The sequence below is a fragment of the Pomacea canaliculata genome, linkage group LG4 (assembly GCF_003073045.1).
Source record: "Pomacea canaliculata isolate SZHN2017 linkage group LG4, ASM307304v1, whole genome shotgun sequence".
NCBI lineage: Eukaryota > Metazoa > Mollusca > Gastropoda > Architaenioglossa > Ampullariidae > Pomacea > Pomacea canaliculata.
The window spans coordinates 10,839,569-10,857,446 of NC_037593.1; the positions used below are offsets into that span (position 1 = coordinate 10,839,569).

A 17,878-nucleotide genomic window follows, 5' to 3' on the forward strand; every position below is an offset into this window, starting at 1 on the left:
ATACAGAGTGGTACTAGTGGAAGGGTGGATATTGCTGTTTGCCAAGGACGTGCCCTCAAAGCCGGGTGTTATCGTGGTTATACAATCAGATTGGCATAGATATGCATAGGGTCACGTGGTAATAGGTCGTGGTGTGTATAAATTCGTTTCAAGCAATGCACACTACACTTTGTTGAGAGACCTCACTTTCCCAGTGAACCCATGTCCCTGCCATAAAACAATAAATAAACTCGTGAAGATTAAACAAGCTCCTTGCTGATACCTCATAAGAACCGACCTGACGAGACTAGAAAGAAACCGAAACATTTGTCCATCTAATCAGGTCTGAAGAATGGAAATAAATATGTCCTTTTGTAACACATTTTTCCGGTTTTCATCCAGAAAAATATGTTTGGGATTCATACACATGCAATGCCTAAATTCGCAATTTTTCTTGCTTTTGAACTTGCGGGTGGCGAGTGGTTGGTGCGGGTGTGCACTGGTGTAATCGCCTCATGACGCCTGCTTTATCGTTGAAGTAACGGCGTTGCTGTGAGGCTCACCGAGTATAAACTGTGAAGGTTGAGAAGGCCATTCATTCACTCTTTAATTATTGTTGTCGTTATTTTGTAGTCATTCGTTTTGGAGTAGTCTCCCCGTTGAACGGATGGGCGGTCCGGTGGTTAGCGCCCGTCACCAATACGGTGAGGATTTGCTGTCATGGGCTCAAATCTCGTCTCGCGCACGCTATTGTTTCTTTTCTCGTGGCATCTATTTACGGGGCTGGCTGCCTTGCTGTGATATTCCCTTAGCTGTTGCCTTGGCGTAAGACACCAATTCCCTCCGCCCTTCCCACGTTGAACGGGTCGGGAAACCTGACAGCTTTCTTCTTTGTCCTCACCAGACTTGATCGGTGACGCCTGACCAGACCTATTTTATTATTTTATTCTAAAACCTTAGTGGGTGAGTCAGTGAGTCTTCGAGTTTCTGTAAGTTCTGAGGGAGGTTTTTTTATATATATTTTTTAAGTTGGTGTATATTTATTTTTAATGCAAATTAAAAAAAAGCACATATTTTGATTCTATTTATTACATCAAAGATTAGCCAAACAGTTATATTTGACTTGAGAACTGATCAAACAGCGAGTTAGCATAGATGACAACAATGAAATTCCAATCCAACCAGCAACATCACAAATATACACCCACCACTGTCAGCACTTTTATCATCATGCTCACACGCAGCCATCATGGACTGCCACAGTCCTCGGTGGTAGATGGTGTTACAACATTGAAAAAAGAGGAAAGGATCAGTTTTGCACTGTTCCACAAGTGAAAAAAAAATACTTTGTCTTTTTCAAGGAATAAAATTCTGATGAAAGTTGGCGAGCAGATTATTTACAACACAAGACACCTGTAAGCGTACACCGAGGAGTAGTTCATATCTGACTTATTAGTGGAAGTAGGTCTTTCTACAGCTGGAGTGAACACTTTCTGTCAACTCGGAGAACGCTAATTAACCACCCATTAAGGAAGCACCACACTAAACAAACCATACCTTAAACAAGCAAACAACCCATGTTTTCTACAATTGTCATGGCTGTTGTTCTAAAGTATACTGTTAAATTGTTTTGGAGTTTCGCTCCTTTGGGTGGTTGGTGAACTCCATAGAAACGTGCTTCGCATAGGATATCAGCTTGATGAAGAAACAGAAAGTATCTGGGAGCGGGTAGCCCTGACAGCCACCCCACATCTCCTAGTGTTGTCCTTCGTGTTATAAGCAGGGTGCCATGATGAACTTCACGAACTCTGAAACGAAGAAGAACTTTTAATAAAGAACTGTAAATAAGTGGTTAACTCGTGGAAAATTGACAACAGTTTGTTTTGATACAATGGCCTAGCTATGCAGCTAGACCTACACGTCTTAAATACCATATGAAGGTCTGTATGCGCTCTATCACACTTAGTTTGAAAATGTTTTAGTCGAGCATTGAACATGGCTGACCTGACAAATGGAATATTGGGTAAAATAGCTGTTAAAACCCCCCAAACAAATCAACAACAAAATCCAAAACAAACCAATGCATACAAAACCAAACTAAGCCAAACAAAACAAAACAAAACAAAACAAAACAAAACAAAACAAAACAAAACAAAACAAAACAAAACAAAACAAAAAAAGAAAAAAAATAGCAAAACTTCAAACAAACACAGACAAAAACAAAGCCAAAAAAAAAACACACGAAACAACAACAAAAACAACCAAAGACCAAATCCAAGTCAAAACGAAACAAAGCAACACAGCACAACACAAAACAACACAAACAACACAACACAACACAACACAACACAACACAACAATAAAACGCCAAACACAATCATATCAACTACAGTGGAACCTCGGTTAACGAACTTAATCCGTTCTGGAAAGCTGTTCGTTATCCGAAACAATTTTTTCCATAAGAAATAAATGAAATAGATTTAATTGGTTCCCAGCCCCTGTTGACTCGCTAATATTTGAAAGTTACAGGCTATATAGGTATTTGTTTTAATGAGAACAGTTATAATGCAATATAAATGGAGTTAAATAAACATAAAAACATTAACGAAAGCATTTAAACATCAGAAAACTTGCCGTGTAGACGGCGTGGTTGGAGGCAGGTGTGGGGAGGAAGGGGTGGAATTACTGCTTGGATTCCCCCTCCATGAGCACACGTGACATTATAAATCGGGGGTGATTTCCCTTTTCTGTAACTTTGAGGTTAAAGGACAAAATTTGTCCAGTGTCTGTTGCTTCTGCCTTTTTTGTAAAACTCTTCGGTAATACGACATCACATTACGACAGACGCATGCCACCTTCATACTTTGAAATCATTTCCTTTTTCAATTCATTTGTTTGCCGCTTCCTTGTCATTACCTCACTACTATTAATTGCTCTTAATCTTCTTTGGAGCCATGATTGAGGATTATCTTATTAAAATAAAGCACAACCATCACTAAATAAGAAGGATGCGCATAGATAAGGAACGACTGATCGTCTCGAGCGCGAATGATGACATGCTGGTCGGTCACGTGTTGTTCACGTGGCTGTTCGTTATCCGAAATTTTGTTCGCTATCCGAGACAAACTTTTAACGAAATTTTTGTTCGTTAACCGAAATATTCGCTATCCGAGGCGTTCGCTAACCGAGGTTCCACTGTATATCGAAACAACCTTCACCTTTATAGTTGATGCGACCATCGTTGTCCACGTCAGCGACTCGTATCATCTCCTCGGCCTCCTCTTGCGTCAGTCTCTCCCCCATCGACGTCACTACACGCAGCAGCTCCTTGGCGTCGATGTAATCGTCGTTGTTTTTATCGAAGAGCTTGAAGGCTAACAGAATTTGTTCCATCTGCTCTTGCGCGGTCGCCATTTTGATGCTTCTCATGAAGTCGGCGAACTCCTCCCACTCTATCTGACCCGTACCTGCAAACGGATCAACCCTCACATGACGGGGTGGAGTGGTCATGCTGTCGGACAGGTGGACATAAGAGTTTGAACTCAGCTTGTTCCTATCGTGTCATTTCCGCTCACAAATAAAAACAGTCAAATGAGTACGTTACCTTTTCAAACACACCTGTATATTCTTACAGGTTTCTATCTACATGCACTGTCTACCCCTACACACGCACAGACATAGTCATATCCTTCCCCTCCAACACACACACACACTGAGCTACACGCCACACATCCGCTTGATTTAAGTTTTTGCTGTATTAACGCTGAATTAATTAAAACTTGGCTGTTTCAAACAGAAGGTTTGATTGGGGTATTATTGCTCTAACTGTCGCCATGGTAACCAGCCCAAGCCCCCCTTCCTTGCTCACCGTTCTTGTCCACCTGACGGATGATGTCTTTAAGTTCCTGCTGGGAGGGGTTCCGGTCCAGGCCCCGCAGAATGACGCCCACTTCGGCTGCAGACACCCGGCCGTTCCCATCCCGATCAAACATGTGGAAAATATCCCTCCAGACTGAAGTCCCGGGTGAAGCGGGTGGGTGTTGAAGCGAACATAAGGAGAGAGTGAAGCGCAAGATGCATAACGGAGATACAGATGTTGGTAAGAAACAGGCGTGTGAGTGAGTGAGTGTGAGTAAAGACGTGAGAAACGGAGTGAGAAAGGGGTGGAGAGACAGAGGGTGTGTATGACTATTTAAGGAGGTTAGTGAGAAAGGGAGGAGCCAGTTAGTGTGAAGGAGGGAATGTGTAGGCAAGTCAACACAGTAGATTAAACTAGAAAGGAAGTGAGTGAGCAAGTGAAAGGGAGGGGAGAAGGTGTGAGGAAAGAAGTGAGGGAGGAAGTAGTCAGTATTATGGAGGGAATGTGTGAGTGAGTCAGTAAGGCAGGGTGTGAGGCATGGAGCGAAATGAGTTATTGTGCCACAGAGTGGCGAGTGAGGATGACAGTGACGGACTGCGACAGTTACAGTGACTGACAGTGACTAGCAGTAACAGTGGTTTTCACTTACTAACAACACTCACTTAGTTCTTGTTCCTCTCTCTCCTTTGACATCGCTGTGCACCTCTTCGCGTTGTTTAGTGAAGACCTTCACAGTACCCTAGAAGAAAATAAACAAATTACAACAAATGATAATTTTGTTAAAGTTCTTGTTCAAACATAAGCAATCATTCCCAAGCTGCGCACCTACAACACATGTCCAAGAAATCACGTACTCTAGTACGGTGGAAGGGAGACAATCAAAGTTTCACAAAGGTAAAGAAAGGGACATAATCTGCTAGAAATACCTTTCTTGCGCCTGACAAAAAAAAAAAAAAAATAAAAAAAAATCGCCCAATTAAAAGAAGTTAATCAACATGATGTAAATGTCTTACCTACTCTGTAGGCGCCATATTTAATCACGTGCTCGTGCATCCTTACACATTAATGCACTAAACCTAATCATCCGTGGATACATACATACCGACGTAAGTGTAAATATATGCATATTGTACGCATGCACATGCACGCACCGAGACACAGGCAAGCGCGAACACACACAAGAGAGAAAGACACACACAGAGAGAAAAAGAGAGAGTGAGAGAAAGCATTTTACAAACTTTTATTTCGACTAAAAACTCGATTTACGCGGTTCTCTTACCTCCAACTGTAAACGTCTTTCTTCACAGTTTACGAGGTTTACACAGCTTGTCAGCTTATAAACTTTACACACTTCAACGCAGGTGACGATCAAAGCCTTTGTCGGGGTTGCAGACGGTGTAATGGCGTCCTGTTCACTTCAGGGTATGTGCTCACACACGCTAGACATACCCGCGCTCCACAAACCCTGACGCAACACGTTCTGTCTGCTCGACACGGGGTGTGACCTGTGGATATAGAAATCGAACTTCGCCAGCAAACCGCTCGTCTGTGTTGGAGGTCGCAGCTTTGTTACCTGGTCTTGGACTGAGTCACAGGACTGAACTTTCTGTGTTTGTTGTCAGAGAGAGAGAGCAGCTCGGACATACTGTTCGACAGACAGACAGACAGACAGACAGACAGACAGACAGACAGACAGACAGACAGACAGACAGACAGACAGACAGACAGACAGACAGACAGACAGACAGACAGACAGACACGTAGACAGACGAACAGATTGACTAGTATATATACAGACATGCAGACAGGGAGAGACAGAGAAACATATAAAAAACAAGTGTAGACAGACATGCAGACAGATATGTAGTAAGGCGGGAAGGAAAAGAGTGCGTAGATGAACTGTCGTGTAGACTTTCAGACATCTACACGCTTAAACAAAGAATGATAAACGTAGACACGCAGACAAAGAGGTAGGCAAAGAGGGAGACAAACGGAAAGGTTGACAAGTAGACACCAGAAGTGTAGACAGTCAGACAGACAAACAGACACACATGTAAACGGGTAGAAAGATAGAGATAGATAAAGAGACACAGATAGACAGACAGTGGCAAGTATAATGTAAAACAAAATTAAATATAAGCAATTAAGAGAGGAATAGTTACATTAAAAAAATAGCTGCACCTTCCCACGGGACACACAGCCACATCCTTACAAAGTTTGCATTGAAAACTACTTTCTTTACGCACTCGACTACAGCAGCTTCAACAAAAGCGGTGACCAGTTCACCTGCCTGAAGCACTACTTTTTATATGTCACACTACTACAGACACTTTACAATCAGGTTGCATTTGCCTTGAACGGGTAAGTAGGACAAAAATAGTCGCCACCCGACCTGACGCCAATCGAGTTTTCCCTGTCGCTCCTAGACCTCAGGCCCCTTACTTCCGGTCTGCTTAGCTCCCATGCGCTTGCAAGAAATGCTGTACACAGACTTTATGTCTTTTTATGTATCTGACTAACGATTTTGAGAGTCAGAGAGAGAATTTCAATCTGAATTTTTATTAAGGCTATCGACTTATTTCAAGGGATCAAAGACAACATGGCACCGTAAATAAATCACAAGCGACAGACATAAATATACACACCATACTACATTTTTGCTGCACCAAATCACCAAGATATCTATATGAATGTATTCATGTATTCACACACACACAGAGTCCGCTTGAAACCTGGGTTGCTACAAACAAGTAAACAGAGTGCATGGCAACGACCTACCGGAAACAGCAAGCATGGTTTCCTGTTCAGGGGCGGACAACAATTCACTGGCGTCGCTTGTCGATCGTGTCTGAAGTCTGAAGTGCATTCACTCTTTCTCTCCATTAACTGCTGTGTGCTCAGCCACACCCATCTCCGGCACAGTTACGGTGCTGCGAAGGAGGGAGGTGTTGGGTGTTGCTGGGAGGATGCTGCTGACTGGATGAGGACAGGAGACCTGCTGTCTGGGCCTCGGTAACTCACGCCGTTGATAAGTGTTTACAACAAGTACCTAAACAACAACAACAAAAACAACAACAACAACAAATTAAAAAAAGCAAACGAAATCTGCAGTTGAAAGGTGAGTGGCACGAGGTTGTTCTGTCAATATTGACTCATTTATCGACACGGTGAAATTTAGTCACTGGGGACTACACACACAGCGGGGCTCTCACAAAACGAGTGCTGGAAATGTGAGCATGTCTGTACACATGTTTCTTTGATGGTAGTCTTCTGTGTGTGTGTGTGAGAGAGAGAGAGAGATTGCGTGCCGCGTGTGTGTGCTTTTTTCTTTCCTGCTTTCTTGCGTGCACGAGTACCCGTACGTACACGTGTGCATGCATCTTAATAAAGCGAAGTGTGGTGATGTGTGTTTGTTTGGCTGCTGACTCCGTCCACACCCTCTGTCCGATTCCCCACCAAATATTCGCTTCTGTCACCATACGGTCATAGACTATGTCTGGCAAATGTAGCTTGTGACGGGCCATGTTTATTTTCTTATGTTTATTGTTTGCATTGTCACATGACATCACTGTTACCAAACAATACTGAGCAGAATAAGGTACATCATACAAACATGGACAACATTATTTCCTGAGAGAGTATAATATCGGAAGACAGAGAGGAGATAGGGAGGATGGGAGGAAATAAGTCAAGAAGAGAGGGGGAGAGGGGGGAAATTATCTCCCTCATAAAAAAATCTTAGTGTCCGTGCGTGAGTTATCAGCCCACCTCGCGAGTACAAATGTTTCATTATTTTGCTACTCAGTGGCGCTGCACCTGAATACTTTTGACTCAATAAAAAAAAAAAAGGATAAATTGAAATGTTCACAATAAAATCATAACGGGAGTAGTCAGCGGCAGAAAGCCCTGATACCTCAGTTTTCACCGTCATTGAGGTCGCGTTTAAAAGGGAGACTAATCTTAACGCTGTCGATAATATAGATTTGCTTCCCTTTAATAGGAAAGCTGGGAACTGGGAACTTATAATTAAGCGCGGGGCTCGATTTACAAGTGTATGAAAGTGATGGATGGTTGATTTAGTAGAAAAACGCCTCCACTTTGAACTGATTTTTTTTTTTTGCACTCTGTGTGTTTGTTTGTGTGTGTGTGTGAGGGGGCGGGGTGAGAACCGGAGTACCCGGAGAAAGCCCCAGACGCCCTGAGAACAGGTGTCACAGTGTCCGACACGAGATCTGAACCCTAAATTTCTCACTGCAGTGGTGACAAGCGAGCGTTTTAACATTAACGGTGGTTTGGCAGTGATGAAGCACAGCTTGCTGATATAAAATGGCTTGAAAGGGAAACGTTTTGAGAAGGTGATTATTGAATTAAAAATGAAACATAATTAAGCAAAAGTACCCGATTGTGGTTAATTAACTTTTGACATAGCCAGCGTTGTCCTCTCTACTTATTAACGCAGTCATTGTTTTTATCGCCATTATTTGCATTCTTCTAGCTCACTTCCTCCTCGAAGAAGTTGCTGCAGCTATTAATAGCTTTACCCCTTGAGACTTTCGCCAAGGGTCATAGGTCAGATTGACAACCTTGCCTCCCTCCATCCCTCATCTGCATGCACAAAGGCAGTTTGACCATTTGACTCAACACAAAAACAACTGATCCTGATCTGTCGCTCGGGGCATTCACATAAATAAGATTTGTGTACAAAGATCCATACCAGGTGTGGAAGACGTGCGGTCACAGAATGTAGCAGTGACCGCGGGGTTAAGCACTCGTAACATTTTACGACGGTTTTAGTGTGCGTGCACACTGGTGTCCACCCAAAACAACGTGTGTAAAGCTGTTAGTGTGAAGGTAGATGTAGCTCTCTAACACAACTGTTGTTTTTGTTGCGTGAGGTGTTAAACTGACAAATATTTATTGCGCTGGTATCCTCGTCTGGATCAGCTTGTGTCGATCTGCTTTTTAAAAAAGTTACTTGACCCTTTAGCGAACAGGAACAAAATACTTACACAGGCCAACATCCACCCAAACACTCCTGTAAAAAGTTTACCTTAAAAAAAGCGAAGTCTTAAACACATTCCCCAAAGATCCAACGGCTTTGGGACTTCGTTTATCCCTATTTTGTAAAACCAAGTAAAAAAGAAATTACGGATTTTAGACATATTTTGTACAACTTGGTCGAGGGTAGCTACAGTACACGTGATTGTAACTAAAATGTGTTGACTACATTGTAATGACCTTTCGCCTACGAGGACGTAAAGACGAACAAGGAACTTTATTAATCGACATTGAGGTCAGACTTGGGAGTAGACAGGAGGTAGACAAATAAGTAAGGGAAGTAATCCTGAAGTAAAGTTACCCTGACGTGGAGAACTGAAACAAGGAGGGAAGTGGGAGGCGAGAAAATCTTTAGCTTGCGAGTGATGGAACCTTTGCTACATCTTCCTTCTTTCGATTTCGTGTTGGCTGTGGATGTCAGACAAACAATGTGTATCAATGTCGACTATTTCAATCTGTGTTTCCTTGTGCGGTGTGGTCGGTAACCTAATGTGTTTTGTGGTAAAGGCCCTGGGTTCAAATCTCAACACTCTCTGTGACACCTGTTAGCATGACTGGCTTTCAGGGATACTTCTTCCCTGCCCCTAGATCATCCCTCTCCCCTCTCTCTAGGTGGAAACACTTCCCTGGGAGTTCAAAATATTAACTCCTAGACGACTTCCTTTATTAAAGCAAAATTAGCTCTAGGTGGAAGCACTTTCCTGCTAAACCTACTAACCAGCCAACCAAGTTCCTAGGTATTTACAAGCGTTGACTCTCCTGACGACCTCACAATGGAGCCTGTATACTTGCTCCTGCTTCTGATTTAGGAGACGCTCGTGTCATGGAATTGTTGATCACGTGAACAAACAAAGTCGGATCATATCTCGTTCAGCCTCGAACAAGATGACAGCAAGCGATGTCACCAAGAGAAAGTGAGAGTTCTCTTCGGTTGGGATGGGGATGAGAGAGAGAGAGGTGGTGAGACGGAAGTGACGTTCACTTGTAACACAGGTTCAGGACCGACACACGTGACAAGGTCCAGTCACCAACATTGTACAACTTAACAACATTTGTTGCTTCTTTGGGCTTGGAGTAAACAATCCGCTTTGTTTATACATAACTCTGCAATGTCCTCACTGATGATATCACGTATGATGAGTAGAGACTGAACCCCGATAACCCGGAACCACTTCATGCTGACCTCTTTAACGTGACCTCTGTTGTCCTTTCCTCCATCAGACTTCATACTGTGTGTCCTGTGTTCGCTGTCTGTTCTCACTTCTGCTGCATTGTTCTGGTTCCGGTTGCTTGACTGACCTGCCTGACCTCGGAACTTCATCGTGCTTCCGTTCAACCAGCGCGTACTGCGCATGCGCTAAATAACGGACGTAATACCTTCATTGTCTAGTTTCTCCCTGTTACTATTTTTCGCCATGAAATTATCTATACTCTGGTCCGTTTTTTAGTTGACCTCGACTCTACATTACCGATGTTTTCTCATATCATCGTGGAGGTCTGCAGTTGTCTTGCAATCTGCCATCTTGATTGACTCTGTGCATTGCGACAGCGGAGCGCGTGGACCTGATACAAATGCGATCAACAATCATGCGCCTCGATGGTACACCAGACATCATCTCCTAGCTTTACGAAAGTTGCACATGAATCCATCTTTGTGTAAGATCCTGCACGAGATTGACATTCATTATCGCCGCCAGCCCTGAGCTGTAAACAACCCACAGAGGTCGCCACTACAGACCGCAGCCTCGACATCGTCTTCCTGCTTGTAATGACACCTCTTGTCGTCCTCTTCATCACCTCAATATGTTTATGATGACACCTCAGATGTTAAAGCTCTGCATCCATCGACTCTATACAGTAGGAAACATTCTTCTTCATTCATCCTCTCCACTGCATCTCCCTATCGCGTTTTTTAACGCCCGGTCTGTCTCATCCAATCACAGAGGAGAGCAGATCGGGGAGTTCATCAGTGACAATGATCTGGACATTATGCTGTTAACTGAAACGTGACTCAGAGATCGTGGTGATGAGAGTGTTTGTGTTGATGTGACCCTAGATAACTTCAGTATACCTTCATTCCCACCCCATACCCCACCCCATACCCCAAGGTTCAGTGCCTCTGTCATACAAGTTTATATCAGCTCGTGCATGTGCTGATGACACAATCTGTTTGTGTTCTCGTTACCAAACAAATCAACTTATCTCAGCATCAAATAGGCTCTGGCACACCGCATGCTCTGTCTGTCCAGGGGTGTAACCATGAAGCAGTAATAAGGTAACCCCAGGGTTAGCTACAGACTGGGTCCTCTAATAGTCTAATAATTGAAAACAGCGCACCTTGGTTTATAGGTATGGCTTTGCTGGTGTTGTAGGTAGTGAGTGGAGGTTAACTGAATATGTTCCTCTTTTCATAACAACGGCCCCACGTCTGTTTTTCTGAAAATAGACGTGTTTTATTTCGTGTCATTTATTCACCTGCCACATGGAAGGCTGTGTTAATGTCTCAGTGTCACGTGCCCTTAGGCAGCCGACAACCGCGTGTTTAGTTAATGGCGCTCATTAATGTTTGTGTGGAGAAGTGTATCAATGTCCCTCAGACAAATCAAAAAAGCTATAACAGGGGTTGATAATGATTCAGAGCGAAACAGATGTTGCCTCCGAACCGGCTGGAGGATGAGGGGTGGATAAAGGGACACAATGTAACAAAACAAGAGGTGGAATCATTATTATCGTCGTCGTAGTCGTCGTTGTCGTTTTCAATCACATGATGTTACTATATTGTATATACAGTTCAAACAGACCTTGCCTACGGCAAATGTGTTGACGTCAGGAAGTAATCTTAAATGTTGAGTTTAATTTGATGTCGTCTTGAGTTACACAATAAAATAATAAACTCACTCACTCACTCACTCACTCACTCACTCACTCACTCACTCACTCACTCACTCACTCACTCACTCACTCACTCACTCACTCACTCACTCACTCACTCACTCACTCACTCACTCACTCACTCACTCACTCACTCACTCGAAGATGTCAGAGGGTATGTAGTTAACACATGCTCTAAGCGAATAAAGACAAGGACGAATTATGCAAATGTAAATGTTAAACAGAAATTAAAACTAAAAAATATTTCGCAATGAATTTCATGCTGTAGTCTCATTAGCAAGTCCATCAACCCGACATAAATTTAGAGCACCAATCACAAGGGTGACAAAGATTTATTTTTATCTGTAATTTCCGGCAAAAGTCATACCAGCATAACAACATGTCTGAATGCTGACAACACACACCAGCAAACACTGGGTCCCACACGTGTTCTTTCTCACAACAATAAAAACAGAGATCTTTCCATGGGCTTCATGCTTTCTATTGTCGTGAATTTTTATTATCTTTAGGAGGAGGCAAAAAAAGCTACTCTAAGAACATAATAGTAACAGCTACAATATAACAACAGTCTCGGCATGACAATCCATCACATAAGCTACTCTCACACTTCAAGGCATAAAACCTCTACATACATTCTCCAATTCCACATAAATTCAAATTTCTAGATTTTACAGTCTCTCGGGGGACAGCATCTGGTAACACTACAGCCCCAGACAAATGCAATGCAAACAGTTATAGTAACAAAAGATCACACATATGTTCCAGCAACGTTTTAGCAACGTATTACCAACCAACATAGATGGGTTGATGGTAGGTGTAACATTTTGTGTTGATTATGAGACAAAATGCTGATAAGATTTATTCTGTATGTACTGTAGAGGGAGGAAAATGGAGGTTAGTATGGACATGGACAGGACAGCAGAGCCAAGTCTGTCGGAGCGACTGTCCAGCGGCAGGGATGGCGGAAGACGACGCATGCCTACCGGAAGTCGACCACCGAACCGAAACTGGCTGACCCCTGACTCCGTAGCCAGGTGACGTGTGTACAGGGAGCGAGCTTTCCTCACAGACCTGTAGAACTTAAGTTGTTATTTTCCCCTGTCGTGTCCCTTACGTCACCCAGACTGCACTTAACGGGTGGGTGGGTGATCTGTTACCCAGAATAGAGTTTGTCTGTAGGATAACGTTTGAGATGATGATGTTGATGTACAGTTACCTATAGCACAACTGTCGTCAAAGAAGTAACATTTGTCTACAGGATGACATTTGTTAATATCATGACATTTGTTGTCTCTATGTTTGCTGCACTCTACTTACCGTTAATGTTTCTATCATTATTAAAATATATATATAGAGAGAGCAGACCAGACACCTACACTGCCTTTGTGTTAGAACAAAAGACAAGTTTGTAACGGACTCGCACGCGCACACACACACACTGCAGTTCAGTCTCCTGTCGCCTGCATTTCCGTGCACACGTCATCAGTTAGCTAATCGTCGTCATGGCTGACATGTCACACGTCCTCGGCTACCACAACACCCACACCGCTTATCACCGGGAGAGTTGCCATCTCTCGGGTAACTATCAGTGGGAGAGTTATCCTCTCGCACTCACTGAGTTGAGACGTCATTGTGCCCCCTACCCCATCCTCTACCCCACCCTCACCACGACCACTACCCAATCCCTCCTATCGTTTGTAACTGCGAGAGAGGCTCCCACAGGACGTCGCTGTGTGCTGTCCTCGTTTAAAGATAAAGGGGTATTGTGTTCAGAATGAGGATGACAACATCCGATAATGTGGTGTTAGTTCCTGTGTGGACTGAACTACAATCTTCAGAGAGAGCGAGAGAGCGAGAATTAGCGAGAGAGAGAGAGGATGTGTGTGTTTTTGATCACATCCTCAAACTACAGTTGTATGGTTTAAAAAATATCGGTCATGGCTTACTTAATTCAACCTTAATTAAAATAACGAGTCCTACTTACTACTCACCATCCCAAAGTCTCTAAGAAGATTAGTCAAAAGGAAGAGGAACAAAGACACTCATGTTCATAAAATAATTCTTTTAATCGAACTCGAACAATCAGACTTATCCCAAATTAGTGGACCCGGTTGGAATTATTAAGATTATATTTATTAACTGTATCACATTTTAACAGACATTAATGGCAGGCTCTCTCCTGAGGCTGATAGTCTTAAAGGGAGCTCACTCTCTCATCCTCTTATTTGATTGCGTTGCAGATACGCTTTACCAGCCTACCTGCTCACTATCACTGTCACGTGGTACATGGGCGTGTCTGACGTCCTTCCGGTGCTGTACTCGGACTGGGGAGAGACATTTGTGCTGTGGCAGCAGGGTTTCGTCACCGTCGTCTTCGTGGAGACGATGCTCAACTGGCTGTGCATTCGCTACGTGGACTCCTCCTACACGTGGTACCTCAAGAAGAAACACGCGCTGGGTGGACGAGGTCGAGCGCGAGGTCACGAGTTGGGTGGTCATGGCGACAGGAACAACGTCCCAACCTTCGGCAGTCCTCGCAGCATTTCGCTAAACCTGGGGGATTCTCGTGAGAATCTCGCCGCCGGGGAGGATTCGTGCCGTCACCCCAACGGTGCAACGATGGTCGAGAACTTAGAAAGAGGAGATCATCGGGACGACCCTCGATACAAAACCGAAGAAAGATCCATGTTGGAAGACAGGAAGGGTTTTGACGAAGCCTGGCGCCCGACGTTTCGACCTCCCCAACGGACAACTTTCTCGTACTGGTCATGGGTACCCTGCTATGTCTGCGAGTTCATGCGGCCACCCCGTTGCCACCACTGCCCCGTGTGCCAGACCTGCGTTCTCAAGCGCGACCACCATTGCTACTTCGCCGGCGCATGCGTAGGTTGGCGCAACCAACGGCATTTCATCGTCTTTTCGGTTTGGGCCGTGCTGGCCGTCATTTACGCTTTGGGCCACGCCGTGCCCTTCTTGTACTCGCACCTGTGGCCGCACATGGCGGCCTTTGATCTCATCGCACCTGTGGCCGTGCTGCGCTGGCTTGTCGGCTACCTGCCTGGCAGGACCTGTCTCTGCATCGTCGTTATCTACCTCCTCCTCTACTTCCTGCTGCTGACGTCAGGCTTCCTGCACGAGCAGGCGGCTTTGATTCGGAAAGGGGTGACGTCATTCGAGGTGTCCAACCTGAAGAAGTCTCTGGAGCTGGAGGAGACGAGGTGTTTCCGTCTGAAGATGCGGTCGGTCTTTGGCCGGTACTGGGCGCTGAACTTGATTGTGCCCTTGCACTGGGTGTTCGAAACGGAGGAGGATCCAGAAAATTGGCCACATGTCAAAGTTCACAGACACTAAAATAAACATGAACGAAATGGTGGTTTTCTCGCGCGAAAATTAGAACTAGCTAGCAGCACAAGGTATTTCCGAAAAAGAGTTTCTCTTGGGCCGAGGTAAGACATCAAAGAGAAAGGGGAAAAGAATTTTCAGATATGAAGCCGTGAAGAAAGAGTGTCTGGTGAATTTCTTCCCTTTAATTCGCAGCACAGACAGGTTAGCACTAGCAGATAGATGAAAGGGTGTCCGCGATGTTTTAATGTTCACAAAATTTTTTAAAATGGGACTGAAGGAAATTTAGTACTAAAAATGGTGCATCATTCGATGAAATCAAATCAAATATTTTACAAGTTTGCAAATTAAGCGTTTTAGAGATGAAAGGTTGTCCTGTCCACCAGTCTTCATGCCTGCGAGAAGGGAACATCATCACTGAAAAAATTAAGTAGAGAGAAGAGACAACTGACTTGAGGACTTCGAGAAACTGCTCTACTGACCAAGCCTCCAGTCCTAGCTAATATCCCAGAAAGTGAAGAATATGAACATAAACGCGGGATCCATAGCCGTGACTGAAGTAAAGGAAGCCATCCAACAACAAATGATGACAAAGCCCCAGAGCACGATGTTCAGACTTGTAGCAGGTCATCCCGACCTTGCTCTATGATATATTCTAGATTACAAGGAAAACTGAACAAACGCAAAAAGAATGAAAGAAGGGTGTAATCTTCAAAGGATAGCTTTGGGGGCTGCAACAATTGGCAAGAAATAACCCTGTGATCACAGACCAGAACAATCTTCATTCGAATCATTTTCAAATGGCTCAGAGCTGTTTGTCATGTCATCAGACAAGAAGGAGCAGGCTTTAGAAAAGCAATGTCATGCAGTGATCTCATCTCCACCCTCAGGCAGATTGTTGAGCAAAGAAAAAAATGAAACAAAACTCTCTACTCCACGTTCGTAGACTTTGAGAAAGCTTTTGACAGCAGACTACGCGAGTCGTTATGAAAATCATGCGTCACTACTGACTACCAGTACTGGAAGACTTCAATTATGTTGATGACTGTTACACTATTCAGACAACACAACGAATATCAGGAAAAACAATCGCCAATGTAACCAAAACTGCATCAAAAATAGAATTTAAAGTAGACACAGACAAAGTAAAAGAATATTCGCGTTTTCAACTTTTTGTCTTTGTCCACTTAAGGGTGATTGAATGACTGTTGAATGCGTTGAGTGCGAGCGTGCTTGTGAGTGTGTATCGGTGAGAGCCCGAAAGTGGCCGCACGTGACAACATATGAACCAACACACACACATACACCGACACACAGTCACACACACACACACACACATACACCGACACACAGTCACACACACACACACTTGCATATAGACACACATGCACAGATACACATTCCGGCACACACACACACATCTTTATCCATTATGTATAAACTCTGTCTTCATTCTAGCGAAGGAGAAAAGTTCAGCATCAACACCTATCCGCTGATTCATTTTGTATAAATTAATGTACTATATATATATATAGTGTATGACGTGACACACCGTATTAAAAGACGGTTACTGTGTCACCAGCTTGAAGTCAGCGCAGAAGCGCGTTTCCCGTTCTACACTCAGTAAATTCCGGGCCGTCCCCAGAAATGTTGTTATTGTCCCCATTTCCTGCTGCTGACCCCCAGGAGACATTTTCCATATGTTGCTGTCACGTTACAGGTGCAGGCGTTGACAAATGATGTCAGTGTTTTACGTCACAAAAATCAGTGTGACGTCCGCTGTCGCCGCTGTCAGCTTGTGACGACACGTCATCCTCCTAACTAGAACTTCACAGCAGGCAGGTGCACCATCCGTCTTCTAGCGGACATCGCTGTTGATGGAATGAAGGATGGGTGGCAGGCCTTCCACAGCGAGTCGCCGACAATGGAAAACAAGAACATCAACTGACAAGTCGTCGTTGTCTCATGGAATAATTCTGAACATTTCTGACACACAATAAATGGCAGTTGGAGCTTTCCGAACATAAACTGACCTTCGCGATGCTGTCCACTACTTGTGAGTTAGAGTGAAAACCATCGTCAGTAACTGTCCACTTAGAAGATGTCATCGTTGTTTACACCATCAATCGCAGCGCGTGGTGTTGAATAATGAATGAACAGTGTTCAGAAACTCTCAAATAAATCTTTAATGACACGTGACCTCGGGCGGGAAGCTTGATGTTTGAGCTGGGCTCCTGATGGCTGCATGCTTAATTTTGGTTGGTTAACAAAAAAATTATTTCTCCATCCCGAAAGTCTCTTGCAGACAAAGTGAGGAAGAGAAAAGCTTAGTAGGGGTCCGCCAGTGCATCATCCATCAATGTCGACTTTTTTCTTATGGAGGCGGGGAGAGATTTGTTGTCCTGCTGACAAAGTTTAAACCCAAGGTGATGGCGATTTAGCAAAATGTGTAAACTGATGTTTAAAATTATAGGATTAAAAAAAAAAGCATCCCATGCACAATCCATAATGTTTCAGCAACCTTTAAAGGGAAAAACAAGTCAAATTCTATCTTTCCATCTGACTTGCTTTTTCATTTGAAGAGCAGTATATCGATATAGGGTATAGTAGATATCAAGTTGTAAAAAATTCGAAATCGAAAATACAAAAATAAGTTTGGGGAAATAAAAATGTTGAAAGGTGGTACAGGCAGTGGCTTCGCTTAATATAAATCGGAAGTTTTCGTTTATTTGTTTTGTCTGAAAGCCA

The 17,878-nt window shown here is 43.7% G+C and overlaps 2 protein-coding genes across 3 annotated transcripts; one reads left to right on the forward strand and one right to left on the reverse strand.

Annotated features, from left to right (window-relative positions):
* Nucleotides 1–1,050: 1,050 nt before the first annotated feature.
* LOC112562883 (neo-calmodulin-like) lies at nt 1,051–6,134 on the reverse strand. The gene is made up of 6 exons (XM_025236465.1): nt 6,001–6,134; nt 5,118–5,343; nt 4,501–4,577; nt 3,848–3,991; nt 3,198–3,446; nt 1,051–1,787 (listed from the first exon to the last, which is right to left on the reverse strand). Exons 3-6 carry the CDS (start codon nt 4,529–4,531, stop codon nt 1,753–1,755), a joined length of 459 nt encoding a protein of 152 aa, XP_025092250.1. The 5' UTR covers nt 4,532–4,577; nt 5,118–5,343; nt 6,001–6,134; the 3' UTR covers nt 1,051–1,752.
* A 281-nt stretch (nt 6,135–6,415) lies between these two features.
* LOC112562882 lies at nt 6,416–16,294 on the forward strand. Of its 2 annotated transcripts, none has more exons than XM_025236462.1 (3): nt 6,416–6,956; nt 12,667–12,822; nt 14,029–16,294. In XM_025236462.1, exons 2-3 carry the CDS (start codon nt 12,677–12,679, stop codon nt 15,137–15,139), a joined length of 1,257 nt encoding a protein of 418 aa, XP_025092247.1. In that variant the 5' UTR covers nt 6,416–6,956; nt 12,667–12,676; the 3' UTR covers nt 15,140–16,294. The 2 variants fall into 2 exon arrangements, with proteins under 2 accessions (XP_025092247.1, XP_025092248.1); XM_025236463.1 differs by lacking the exon at nt 6,416–6,956 and adding an exon at nt 10,312–10,753.
* Nucleotides 16,295–17,878: the final 1,584 nt, after the last annotated feature.